This window comes from Oryctolagus cuniculus, chromosome 12, assembly GCF_051225735.1.
Source record: "Oryctolagus cuniculus isolate XC-2025 breed Fujian yellow rabbit chromosome 12, ASM5122573v1, whole genome shotgun sequence".
Taxonomy (NCBI): domain Eukaryota; kingdom Metazoa; phylum Chordata; class Mammalia; order Lagomorpha; family Leporidae; genus Oryctolagus; species Oryctolagus cuniculus.
Window position 1 is genome coordinate 87823154 of NC_142878.1, and position 12745 is coordinate 87835898.

At 44.6% G+C, this 12745-nt stretch overlaps 1 protein-coding gene across 6 annotated transcripts in view; it reads left to right on the plus strand.

Annotated features, from left to right (window-relative positions):
• ZNF609 (zinc finger protein 609) overlaps positions 1-12745 on the plus strand; it is a 224996-nt gene that overhangs the window by 152337 nt on the left and 59914 nt on the right. For all 6 annotated transcript variants that reach the window (XM_051821853.3, XM_051821854.3, XM_051821855.3 and 3 more), the window contains one exon: positions 2301-2526. In XM_051821853.3, the coding sequence (XP_051677813.3) occupies positions 2301-2526 (226 nt within the window). The remainder of the gene's footprint in view (positions 1-2300; positions 2527-12745) is intronic.

The following is a 12745-nucleotide window of genomic DNA, read 5'->3' on the forward strand; positions in this document are numbered from 1 at the left end:
AAGATTGATCACACAGACTTCCATTTCATTTGATGAAAAAGATGGTTCGCGAAGTGCAGAGTGAGCGTGTGTATGTTTTGTGTATAAGCAGATAAGGATAATGTTTTGCTCACTTTTAATCAAGTTAGTGCATGAGCATCCTATGGTCTCTGACAGTGATGATCTGCAAATAGTCGTGTCTTTCTAAGCCAAGAAGTCAGAGCCAACTGCAGAGATTGGACGCAGTATCCAGACCTTGGCTTCTAAACTAGTTTTCAAGGCCAGGAAGACGTGAGAGTGTGTTGTGGGGAAGAAACTGGATCCTAGGCAAAGTGGTGGTCATGCGGTAAATTACACCAGACCCAGAGTTGCAGTGCAGACTGCCCAGCAGCTTGGAATATGAAGCTATGTGTGGCTTTCTGAATGTCTCTATTCAAGGACTTCTTTTAACCTGGGCTGCGAAGTCTTTCACAAGCAGCAGCAGCTGCCAGTCCTTGATTCTCATTTGCTGTATCTGCTGATCGATACCATAGTCCTCAGAGGAAGTCAGTGTGTATCTTGGGTACCTTTGTGTATGCTCAGTTAGGGTTTGGGCACTCTAAATTCAAGAGTTGGTACTTTGTCAGCTTGATAAATGCTAGGATTTAATGAGTTGTCATCATCACCTTTCCTGTTATGAGTTTTATATTGTCTGTCGATGTGCTGCATTCTGCTTAGAACCTAAGTAATTAGACTCTTGAGGAGACCTAGTTTTGGAGGTAGATTACTAGTATTTGACTATTTCTGTATATGTGTACATTGTAATCTTTTACATCTTCAGAATGCTACGGGTTGTTGTGAATTGGCTTCTAGATGGTAACAGCACCTCCTGTTTCTTACAGATAATTCTGATATTACAGTCATACTCTAAAATGCTGTTCTCATTAAGCAACCACTGCTAAAGTCTGAGTGTTAGAAACTCCTGTCAGGTTATTCCCAGCCCACGTTTAACTAACTTTCTTTTTTTTTTATTAAAGATTTATTTATTTAAAAGGCAGAGTTACAGGGGAGAGGAGGCAGGGCTTCCATCCGCTGGTTCACTCCCCAGATGGCCCTAACAGCCAGAGCTGAGCCAATCCAAAGCCAAGAGTCAGGAACTTCTGGCTCTCCCACATGTTTGTTGAATGCTAGGTTGATAAGAAGCACAGTGGTGGCAGTAGGACATGCCTCAGAAGCTGAGCTTTTTCTTAAAAAAAAAAAAATAATAATAATATTTACTTGGAGCTGGCAGTGCGGCATAGTGGGTTGAATCGTTGCCTGCAGCAGATGGAAGATCTCTCTTTTTAAAAAGATTTGATTTGTTTGAAAGAGCATGAGAGAGAGAGTGAGAGACCTTTCATCTGCTAGTTCGCTCCTCAAATGACCATAACGGCCAGGCTGAAGCCAGGAGCCCAGAATTTCATGTAGGTCTCCCACGTGTGAGTGGCAGGGGCCCAAGCACTTTGGCCATCATCTACTGGCTTCTTAGGCACATTAGCTAGAATGCTGCTGGATCAGAAGCAGAGCAGCTAAGAATCAAACTGGCGCTCCGATATGGTTTAACACCGGCCCCAAGCTGAGCCTTTTCTTCCTCATCAGTCTGTGTGTTTTCCTACTATTGAAATCTGGCTCTGATTCTTTCACTGGAGGTTTTTTAATGAGACAAGAAAAATAGGACTCAAAAAAAAAAAAAAAAGCTTTTAGCTAAGCACGCTTTATGAGGAAGATCATTAATAAGAAATAAAGCTTTCCCTAGCACACGATGCTCTCAATTAAACCACTAGATTGGTAGTAGTGTTATGAGCTAGAACCTGAAAGAAAGGACAGATGTCTTGTATTTAGAGACCTCTACACTCTGGCAGGAAAGGTATAGCATTAGATTAAATACAGGGCCGGTGCCATGGCTCACTTGGCTAGTCCTCTGCCTGCAGTGCCAGCACCCCGGGTTCTAGTCCCGGTTGGAGCACCGGATTCTTTCCCGGTTGCTTCTCTTCCAGTCGTCCAGCTCTTGCTGTGGCCTGGGAAGGCAGTGGAGGATGGCCCAGGTGCTTGAGCCCTGCAGCCGCATGGGAGACCAGGAAGAAGCAGCTGGCTTCTGGCTTCGGATCAGCACAGCGCCGGCCATGGTGGCTATTTAGGGGGTGAGCCAACGGAAGGAAGACCTTTCTCTCTGTCTCCCTCTGTCTCACTGTCTAACGCTGCCTGCCAAAAGGAAAAAAAAAGAAAGAAAGAAAGATGCAGAACAAGTGTTTCCTCTAAATGTTCTTCCTTCAACTTAGCCCCTGCTTTCTCTTCCCCTACAGATGGAGTCCCCTGTCTCCACACCAGCGGTGCTACCACTACACCTTTTGGTGCCAGTGGTCAATAATGACATCTCATCTCCCTGTGAGCAGATCATGGTTCGTACCCGATCAGTTGGAGTCAACACATGTGATGTGGCTCTAGCCACAGAACCTGAGTGCTTGGGCCCCTGTGAGCCTGGAACCAGTGTCAACCTTGAAGGCATCGTGTGGCAGGAAACAGAAGATGGTAAGTACTACACGTGACTTCCCATTCCTTTTCAACTGGCTTCTGCAGAGTAGCTAGTAGGAGAATCACTGTTGTAAATACTGCAAAGAATTTATTAAGCATCTCGGATATCTCCAGCCTGCTGGCGATACCCGCACAAAACATAGCAAACTTTTTAGCAAAATCTTACATCTTTGGGGCCGGCACTGCAGGTGAAGCCACGTCCTGCTACTTCCATCTCCCATATGGGCGCAAGTTCAAGTCCCAGCTGCTCTACTTCCCGTCCAGCTCCCTGCTGATGCGCCTGGGAAGGCGGTAGAAGATGGCCCAAGTGCTTCAGCCCCTGCCATCCACATGGGAGACCTGGATGAGGCTTCTGGCTCCTGGCTTTGGCCTGGCCCAGCTCTGACCATTGTGGCCATTTAGGGAGTGAACCAGCAGACGGAAAACCTCGTTCTCTCTCTCTCTCTCTAACCCTGCCTTTCAAATAAGTAAAATACATCTTTTTTTAAAAAAAATCTACCAGCTTCTAGAGCTTACTAATGCCAGTTTTTTAGGTTAATTATCTCTCCCTTCAGAGTTGTTTAAGTGTTGATACTTAGTCATTTAATAGGTGCTATCTAGATTAATTCAAACTGTGCCTATGTTCTCCATACTTCTCTCATTTTATGTGAGAAACTTGGATTACAAATGAAATTTGGGTGAGGCTTAAAGAAAAAGTAATATAAGGGTGCTAAGGGAGTCAGGAGAATGGAGAACAGTCAATGAACAACAGAAAGTTGTTCATTGACTGTTCAGCTCTTGCCTGTTTTAACACCTGGAGGTGCAGCCAGCTCTTTCCTCCCCCTGGCTGCCTAATTGCCCAGCCACCTCCGCCACTTCATGCATCTGTCACTTAGTACAGATTTTATAGGCCTTGTCAACATGGAAATGTTTACATGGTCTTGTTTTCAGGCATCCACCAAGCTGTTGGCTCACTGTATATAGAATGCTGCTACCCAAGGCTACCAGTCCAGACTTCTTGCATGTTTCATTTGCCCCTGAAAACAGGATCTCTTGTGTTTTAGAAATTCATAAACCTGAGGGGGGCTTACTGAATTTGAATGCAGAGGGACTTGACCTGTACTTCAGATCCCTTGGTGTAGTATCTGGTAGCAATTTGATTTTAGCCGTTCAGTCCAGTGTGGGCTTTTGGCCAAGCGGTTAAGATGCCTGTGTCCCACATCAGAGTGCCTTGGTTCAGTACCCTGTTCTGGCTCCTCACTCCAGCTTCTGGATGCACAGGCTCTGAGGGGCAGCAATGAGGGCAGCAATGAGGGCTAAGTGGACCTGTCCCTGGCTTCCACATGGAAGACCTGGATTGAGTTCCCATTTCACTTCAGGCCATTACAGACATTCAAGTAGTGAGCCAGCAATAGGAAATCTCTCTGTCTTTTTCTTTCTCTCTGCCTCTCAAAAGATACATTTTTGAAAAAGAAGAATCCAAGTCCTTATCATGTGCATGGTTACGTATGTATGGATAAAGAAGTTGAGCCTCAGAGTCTCATCATGTTTCTTTATCAATAATTAGAATTTTATTTAAAGATTTTATGTATTTGAAAAACAGAGTTACAGAGATAGGGCGAGAGAGAGAGAGAGAAATCTTCTGCCCTCTGGTTCATTCCTCAGATGGCCGCAATGGCCGGAGCTAAGCCAGTCTGAAGCCAGGAAGCCAGGAGCTACTTCTGGATCTCCCATGTGGGTGCGGGGGCTCAAGGAATTGGGCGCATTAGCAGACAGCTGTATCAGAAGTGGAACAGCTGGGACTCAAACCGGCACCCATGTGGTATGCCAGTGCTGCAGGCCAGGGCTTTAACCTGCTGCACCACAGCACCAGCCCAAATAATTAGAATTTTAAAGCATCCTAACTCAGGACTTTAGAGACTCAGAGGAGTACAGCTAATTATTTCTGATTATCACAAAGCCATCTTGTCAGTCTGCCTATAGAAATTCATATATTTCATCCTAGTTATTCTAATAAAAGTCTCTTTCTCTGTGTATTATTTTTTGTCATGCAGTATTTAAGTCCACCACACAATAGGTGCTGTTGTGTTACAGGTTAAGAACTTTGTGTTCTTGGCTGTCAAATTTAGGATATAGTAAATCTTTACCTTTCAGAGTAATGCAAACAAACAACAGAAAAAACAAACAAACAAACAACTATTCTGTTAGAAACTGATATAAAGTGGCAAGAAACTTCAACTCAAAAGGTTGAGTGGGGTGAGGGACAGTGTTGTAGTGCAGTGGGTTACGCCACTGCCTGCCACACTGGTATCCCATTTCAGAGCGCTGGTTTAAGTCTCAGCTGCTCTGATTCTGATCTTAACTTCCTGGTAATGTGCCTGGGAAGGCAGCAGATGATGCCCCAGTTCCTGGCTTCTGACTTTGACCTGCCCAGCCCTGGCTGTGGCAGCCATTTGGGGAGTAAACCAGCGGATAAAAGATCTCTTTCTCTCTGCCTCTCCTTCTTTGTCACTCTGCCCTTCAATTAAGTAAATAAATCTTAAAAAAAAAAAAATGAGCAGATGTATATACATGAGGATACTTCAGAAAGTTCATGGAAAATGGCATTAAAAGATAAGTTCATTTTTGTATAAAAAGTTTTAAATCCATGTGTAGTTTTTCTCATAATATGCATTTTGCCATAAATATTTTGAAGATCCTTTGTGCAATCTGGAAATCACAAAATGTCTATCTGATTTTTAAAATGTCAGGGTGGGCATTTGTCAGTGGTTAAGTCACCGCTTCCGATGCCTGTATCCCATATCAAAGTGCCTAGACTTGAGTCCCAGCTCTGTTCCCTATTCCAGTGTCTTGTTAATGCATTCCCTAGAACACTGAAGGTAATGGCTCAAGTTGGATTCCTGCCACTCACATGAGAGACCTGGATAGAGTTCCTGCTCCTGGATTCAGCCCTCCCCAGACCCAGCTATTAATGGCTTTTGAGGAATGAACCAGCAGATGGGAGATCTCTGTTTCTCTGCTTCTCCTCTCTTTCTCTACCTATGAAGTAAATTATTTCTTTAAATGTTAAGGCAAGTTTTTGGCACAGCAATTAAGATACAATTTGGGGGTCCGGCGCCATGGCACAGTAAGTAGGTTAATCTTCCGCCTGCAGCACCAGCATCCCATATGGGTGCCAGTTCTAGTCCCAGCTGCTCCACTTCCAGTCTAGCTTTCTGCTATGGCCTGGGAAAGCAGTAGAAGACAGCCCAAGTCCTTGGGCCCCTGAACCCACATGGGAGACTGGGAAGAAGTGCCTGGCTCCTGGCTTCAGATCAGCCCAGCTCTGGCCAGTGCGGCCATTTGGGGAGTGAACCAACAGAGGGAAGACCTTTCTCCCTCTCACTGTCTGTAACTCTACCTCTCAAATAAATAAATAAAATCTTAAAAAGAAAAAACACACCACTTGGGGTACCTACATCTCATATCAGAGTATGGGTTCAAATCCTTGCTCTACTTCTGTCGTTCCCCGTCTTCGTGGAGGAACGACACTAAGCCCTGCCTAGGCTTCATATCCGAGTCACGGCACCATTATGTCGCTCCCCCTCTTCATGGAGGAACGACACTAAACCCTGCCTAGGCTTCATATCCGAGTCACGGCACCATTATGTCGTTCCCCATCTTTGTGGAGGAACGACACTAAGCCCTGCCTAGGCTTCATATCCGAGTCACGGCACCATTTGCTGCTCCTCCGCACGCGGAGGAGCCGCACCGGACCGGGCGCTTGTTGTTCCCTTTTTTTACAAGTCCTTTCTATAGTAAAGTAAGAATAAGTAAACAGCAAACTCCCAAAGCAAGAATGAGTAGAGAGAAATGAGAAAGAACGAAGTAACGAACTTCCCCGCGAACTCTCCAACGCACTCTCCAACCAACCCACACCACCATGCCGTCTCTCTCCTCCTATATAGTCCTCCTCCGCCAATCCCAACTCGGCTGCCCACACGCCGAGCACGCTGCTCTCCTCCAATCAGGAGCAAGTCCTACAGTTTATTGGCTGAACTGGAGGCAGCTGTGTAGAAGCTGTTTTCTTCTCTCCCAGCGCCATATTGTGGGAGAGCAGATGCATAGAATAAGTCTTAATTCCAGTAACAGTATAGTCCGAGTTGCTCCCCACAACTTCCAGTTCCAGCTTCTTGCTGATACATGCCTAGGAGGCAGCAGATGATACATGATATGCTTGGGTCCCTGTCACATATATAAGAAAGCCACGTTGAGCTCCAGGCTTCTGGCTTCAGTCTAGTCCAGCCCGGACTGTTGCTGGTGTTTGGGAAGAGAACCAGCAGATGGAAGATCTCTCTGTATCTGTTTCTGTCTCTGCCTCTCAAGTAAAGTGAAACTAGTAAAGAAATAAATAAAAATATTTTTAGGCTGGCGCCACGGCTCAATAGGCTAATCCTCCGCCTGCGGCACCGGCACCCGGGTTTTAGTCCCGGTCGGGGCGCCGGATTCTGTCTTGGTTGCGCCTCTTCCAAGTCCAGCTTTCTGCTGTGGCCCGGGAGGGCAGTGGAGGATGGCCCAGGTCCTTGGGCCCTGCACCCACATGGGAGACCAGGAGAAGCACCTGGCTCCTGGCTTCAGATCAGCGCGGTGCACTGGCCGCAGCGGCCACTGGGGGGTGAACCAGTGGTAAAGGAAGACCTTTCTCTCTGTCTGTCTGTCTCTCTCTCTCTCTCACTGTCCACTCTGCCTGTCAAAAAAAATTTTTTTTTAAATGTCATCTACCTGTGACCCAAATTTAAACAGCCACAGATTTTGTTGGAATCACGGAAATGTCTGGGCCACATCTCTGCCACCAAGCAACCTTCAGGCCTTTGTATCACTGTACTGAAAATACATCAGTTTCCTGCCGATCTATTCTACTCATCTCTGTGATGGTGACTTTTCTCCCAAGGCGAGATGTTCTTCATTTACATGAATCTGACAAAAACTTTTCAACAGAGTGAGGCTCACCCTTTCACTCTCTTAAGGACAGTGAATACCTTTTTATATGAAAATTCTTATATTCTCTCCCGGCCAAGGGCATGTTAACACAGATTATTTAGTTGTTTGTTTGTTTATCAGTGAATTGTTTGCTCTGAATGGCTCTCTGGTTCTGTTTGTTATTGGCAGCCTAATACCAAGTTCCCCTGTTATACACTCTTAATATACTCTGTATTTTATTTCACTACACTTACCACAGTTTGTAATTTTGTTAATTGTATGATTTTTTTCCCATTGATGTCTTTCTCTTCCACTGTTCTAGAAATCCTGTGAGATCAGGGACTCTGTTTTGCTCACCATTAAATCCCCAACGCTTAATACCTAGCACGTGAAATGGGTTCTGAGAATGTTTGAGTGAATGCTCACATCCACGTCATTATCATTTCTGAATCTCTGGTAATATGAGCATGTCTCATTCAGATACTATAATGCTGCTTGAATTTAGGAATTATGTCAAAATACTTGCCAAATTCTACTCAGACTGCTTTCATCAAGTTTGAGATCATTCTGATTATCTAAGATTTTTAGTTCTACTTTTAATCCCAAATTTTCTTCCACTTACTATATTGTGCTTCAAGGTTTAATACCCCTCTTCACTCTTTTTTTTCCTTCCCTTTTTTCTTTCTTTCCAAGAGAAAGAGAACTGTTCTGCAATGATGTATGCTTTTCTTCTGGCCACCCCAAAGGACCTGTACTGGAACTACCTGGAATCAGAGTTGGCTCACATTCCTTTTCATTTTAGGCAATAAGATTTCCTGCGACAATCATACTTTAAAATCTATGGGATCTAGCCGGAGCCGCGGCTCACTAGGCTAATCCTCCGCCTTGCGGCGCCAGCACACTGGGCTCTAGTCCCGGTCGGGGCACCGGATTCTGTCCCGGTTGCCCCTCTTCCAGGCCAGCTCTCTGCTGTGGCCCAGGAGTGCAGTGGAGGATGGCCCAAGTGCTTGGGCCCTGCACCCCATGGGAGACTAGGAGAAGTACCTGGCTCCTGCCATCAGATCAGCGCAGTGTGCCGGCCGCAGCGCACTGGCCACGGCGGCCATTGGAGGGTGAACCAACGGCAAAGGAAGACCTTTCTCTCTGTCTGTCTCTCTCTTTCTCTCACTGTCTACTCTGCCTATCAAAAAATAAAAATAAATAAATAAAATTTAAAAAAATCTATGGGATCTGGAGTACTAAGTCAGTCCTCAAGTTAATAATCATAAGAACAACATGCAGATAGTTAAAAACAGTCCTTCCAGGCCTCGGGCTTTTTGTTTGCCACCTGACTTTATACTTCTATCTCTGTGACCAGAAAACCACTGTGCTCAAATAGAAAAGCTTGTAGCTTAGAAAGAAGCTGTGAATGCTTGGTGTCTGACAGCAGTGGAAGATGCTCAGGTCCCTGTCGAACTGAGCCACCTTACTGAGAACAGATAGAAGGTTCATAGTGTCAATTATTCTTTCTTTTCCTTCCCATCCAAAAGTATTGCTTCTTTTCTCATTTCTCGTTATCTCTCATCATTTTAAACCTTGCTTGGAGGCATTTTGAAATTCTGCAGATTCTGTCTCTTTTTAGGCTCTTCATAATTCAGCCAGCATTGCAAAGATCCTCCTTGACTAGGTTTAACCTTGGAACTGTTAAGACCCAAGTATGACCTAAAATGCTTTCCTTGGTTTTGTTGTTGTTGTTGTTTTTATTTTTAAAGCCTTATTCTCAGTGCTTACACAAGGGTCTGATTCTAAGATTTCATTTATCTTACCTTATTTTAAATCAAAATAGCCAGTACGAAGTCTGTTCCAGATTTACAAGGCCTAACCTTACCCTGGGTCCTAGAGCCCATATATAAGAAGTCTTAAATCTGGCTGGCACTATGGTATAGCAGGTTAAACCACAGTCTGCAGCATTGGCCTTCTATATGAGTGCTGGTTTGAATCCCAGCTGTTCCTTCTCCAGTCCAGCTCCCTACTAATTCGCCTGGGAAAGCAGTGGAGGATGGCCCAAGTGCTTGGGCCCCTGCACTCACATGGGAGATCTAGAAGAAGCTCCTGGCTCCTGGCCCCTGGCCCCTGGCTTCTGGCTTCTGGCTTCGGCCTGGCCCAGCCCTGGCCATTGTAGCCATTTGGGAAGTGAACCAGCAGGTGGAAGACTTCTCTGTGCCTCTGCCTCACCCTCTCTTTAGCTCCACCCAAATAAATAAATCTTTTAAAAAAGAAATAAAAAGGAGGCCGGCACCTGCAGTGCCAGATTCCCATATGGGCTCCAGTTGAAGTCTGGGCTGCTCCACTTCTGATCCAGCTCCTTGCTGATGTGTCTGTGAGTAGCAGAAGAGGGCCTGAGCTCTTGGGCCCCAGCACCCGCGTGGGAGACCCAGAGGAAGCTCCTGGCTCCTGGCTTTGGGTCAGCCCAGCTCCTGCCATTGCTGCCAATTAGGGAGTGAACCAGCAGATGGAAGACCTCTCTCTGTCTCTGCCTCTGACTGTAACTCTGCCTTTCAAATAAATAAATAAATCTTTAAAAAATATAAATTTAAATTAAAAAAAAGAAACCTTAAAACAGGCTATAAGCTTTTGCTGAGGCAAAATGACTTACTGGCATCCATGCTATTTTAAAGAAAAGTAAGGAATTCCAGATGATGTAGGTTCTCTCTTGGACAGCAGTACTAAGCCACACTACAGTGATGTGGTTTACTTTGGCAGGAGTGCCCTGTGGAGGGAACTCTGGTATAGTGGAAGGAGCACTGAAGAGAAATTCAGAAGATTTCTGTGTCTCACTGTCATTGTGAACTTGGCCAAATCCCTTAATTTCTCTGGGCCTTAGGTACTTTCTCTCTTAAGTGGGGTTGAACTAGGTGACCAGTTAGAACTGTCAGCTGTTAAACTATACAGACCATGACTTAAACCATGGAGTCAGCGTGGATATAGAAGTGGTTGACTCCAGCAAATGGAAACTGAAGTTTCATGTTTCAACTTGTGAAGGTATAAACTGAAACATATTAATACTCACAATGAAATTTAATTATTTAATTGTATAGATTTGTTTCATCATAGACTTTTTCTCTCCTTACTCAAGATTCTTTGGAACTTTTACTGTGAATTTTATTTTTATCTGCTTCACTTTCATTCTTTCCCCCTTCTACTTCAAATTCTTCTCCCTCTGTAACGCTTCCGTATGTGAAACATTTTCCTCCTCCTTACTACTGTGACTTACTGACCTCTCCCCTTCTTTCCAGGTCTTGCTGTTCTGTTTCCAGTCTCTGTCATTAGCCTACTAACCTCCGTTTGACTGAAATATTTGTTACACTGATGATCTTCTATTTCCAGGTCATCTCTCAGTCCTTTCTAGACATCTAGAAGCTTTATTATTTATTTCTTCTTGAAATTGTCCTCTCTTGCCTTTGTACTGTTCTTCCCTAAGTGCATTTCTGTTTCTAACTGGTTATTCTCTATATTTCATGTTAGTGCCTCTTCTTTGATTTATTTGATTGGAAATTTCTGATGGGTTTCAGAATGCTGATATATTCATCAATTCAGTTCTATTTGCTTGTATGTAAGACCTGTAATAGGGGCCGGCCCTGTGGCATAGCAGGTAAAGCCGCCACCTGCAGTGCCGGCATCCTATATGGGTGTCAGTTTGAGACCCAGCTGCTCCACTTCCAATCCAGCTCTCTGCTGATGGCCCAAGTGCTTGGGGCTGGCACTGTAGCTACCACTGTGATGGGTAAAGTCGCTGCCTGCAGTGCCAGATTCCATAGGGGTACTAGCTGGAGTCCCAGCTGCTCCACTTCCAATCCAGCTCCCTGCTAATGGCCTGGGAAGGCAGCAGAAGATGGCCCAAGTGCTTGGGCCCCTGCTGCTCACATGGGAGACACAAATGAAGCTTCTGGCTCCTGGCTTTAGCCTGGACCATCCCTGGCCATTGCAACCATCTGGGGAGTGAATCAGCAGATGGAACATTGATCTCTCTCTCTGTCTCTCCCTCTCTCTGTAACTCTTTCAAATAAATAAATCTTTTTTAAAAAAATGGCATTTGACTGCTTGGAACAGAAATTGAAATTACAATAATGATTTAATATAAGAAAATCTGAAGAGAGGTAGGTAGTCTAGAGTTGATATGAAGAATTCAAAGTATTAGAGTACTAGGGTCCTTAATATTACTTCTTTATTACACAATTGCTACTTAGCTGCAGCCATCATGTTTACTTCCTAGACTTGAAAAAGAAAGAAGGAAGAAAAGGAAAAAGCATCTGCTACCTTTTTTTTTTCTTTTAACTTGTTTGAAAGAGTTACAGAGACAGGACGGTGGGGGGTTGGGGGGAGGATCTTCCATCTACTGGTTCACTCCCTAGATGGCTACAATGGCCAGAGCTGAGCCGATCTGAAGCTAGGAGCCAGGAGCTTCCACCTGGTTACCAAACCGGGTGAGGAGGCCCAAATACTTAGGCCGTCTTCTACTGCTTTCCCAGGCCATAGCAGAGGGCTGGATTGGAAGTGAAGCAGCCAGGACTTAAACCGGTGTGCATATGGAATGCCAGCACTGCAGGCAGCAATTTTACCCACCACAGTGCCGGTCACAGTGCCAGACCTACCTGTATAGTTTTTTAAATACAGTTGTGGGGCTGGCGCTGTGGCTCAGTAGGTTAATCCTTCACCTGTGGCACCAGCATCACATATGGGTGCCAGTTCGAGTCCCGTTGCAGCCATTTGGGGAGCGAACCAATGGATGGAAGACTTTCTCACTATCTGTAACTCTACCTCTCAAATAAATAAATAAAATCTTTTTTAAAAATAAATGCAATTGCTCTAGGGATTACTGTGTGCATTTAACTTCAGAGTCAACTTAAAATTATTATTTTTACTGTCAAGTAGAATGTGGAAATCGTACCACCATGTAAGTCCTTTTAGTCTGCCTTCTTTATGTTACTGTTGCCCATTGCCTCTTTTATATGGTTTATGAGCTAAGAGTAATTTTTATATTTTTAATATTTGAAAAAAAATTAAAACAATATGTTTGAGGCATGAAAGTCATATAGCATTCAAATTTCAATATTCACATAGCCACACTTACTTTATATATTTATGGAGTAGCCAGGATATGAACTAGCATTCTGATATGGGATGCTGGCATCCACCACAAGCAGCAGTTTAATATGCTGCGCCACAAAGCCAGCCCCTCTAAAAGAACAGAACAGTTCTGCTGCTACAAATTCTCTGAGAAATATGTATGTATTTCACC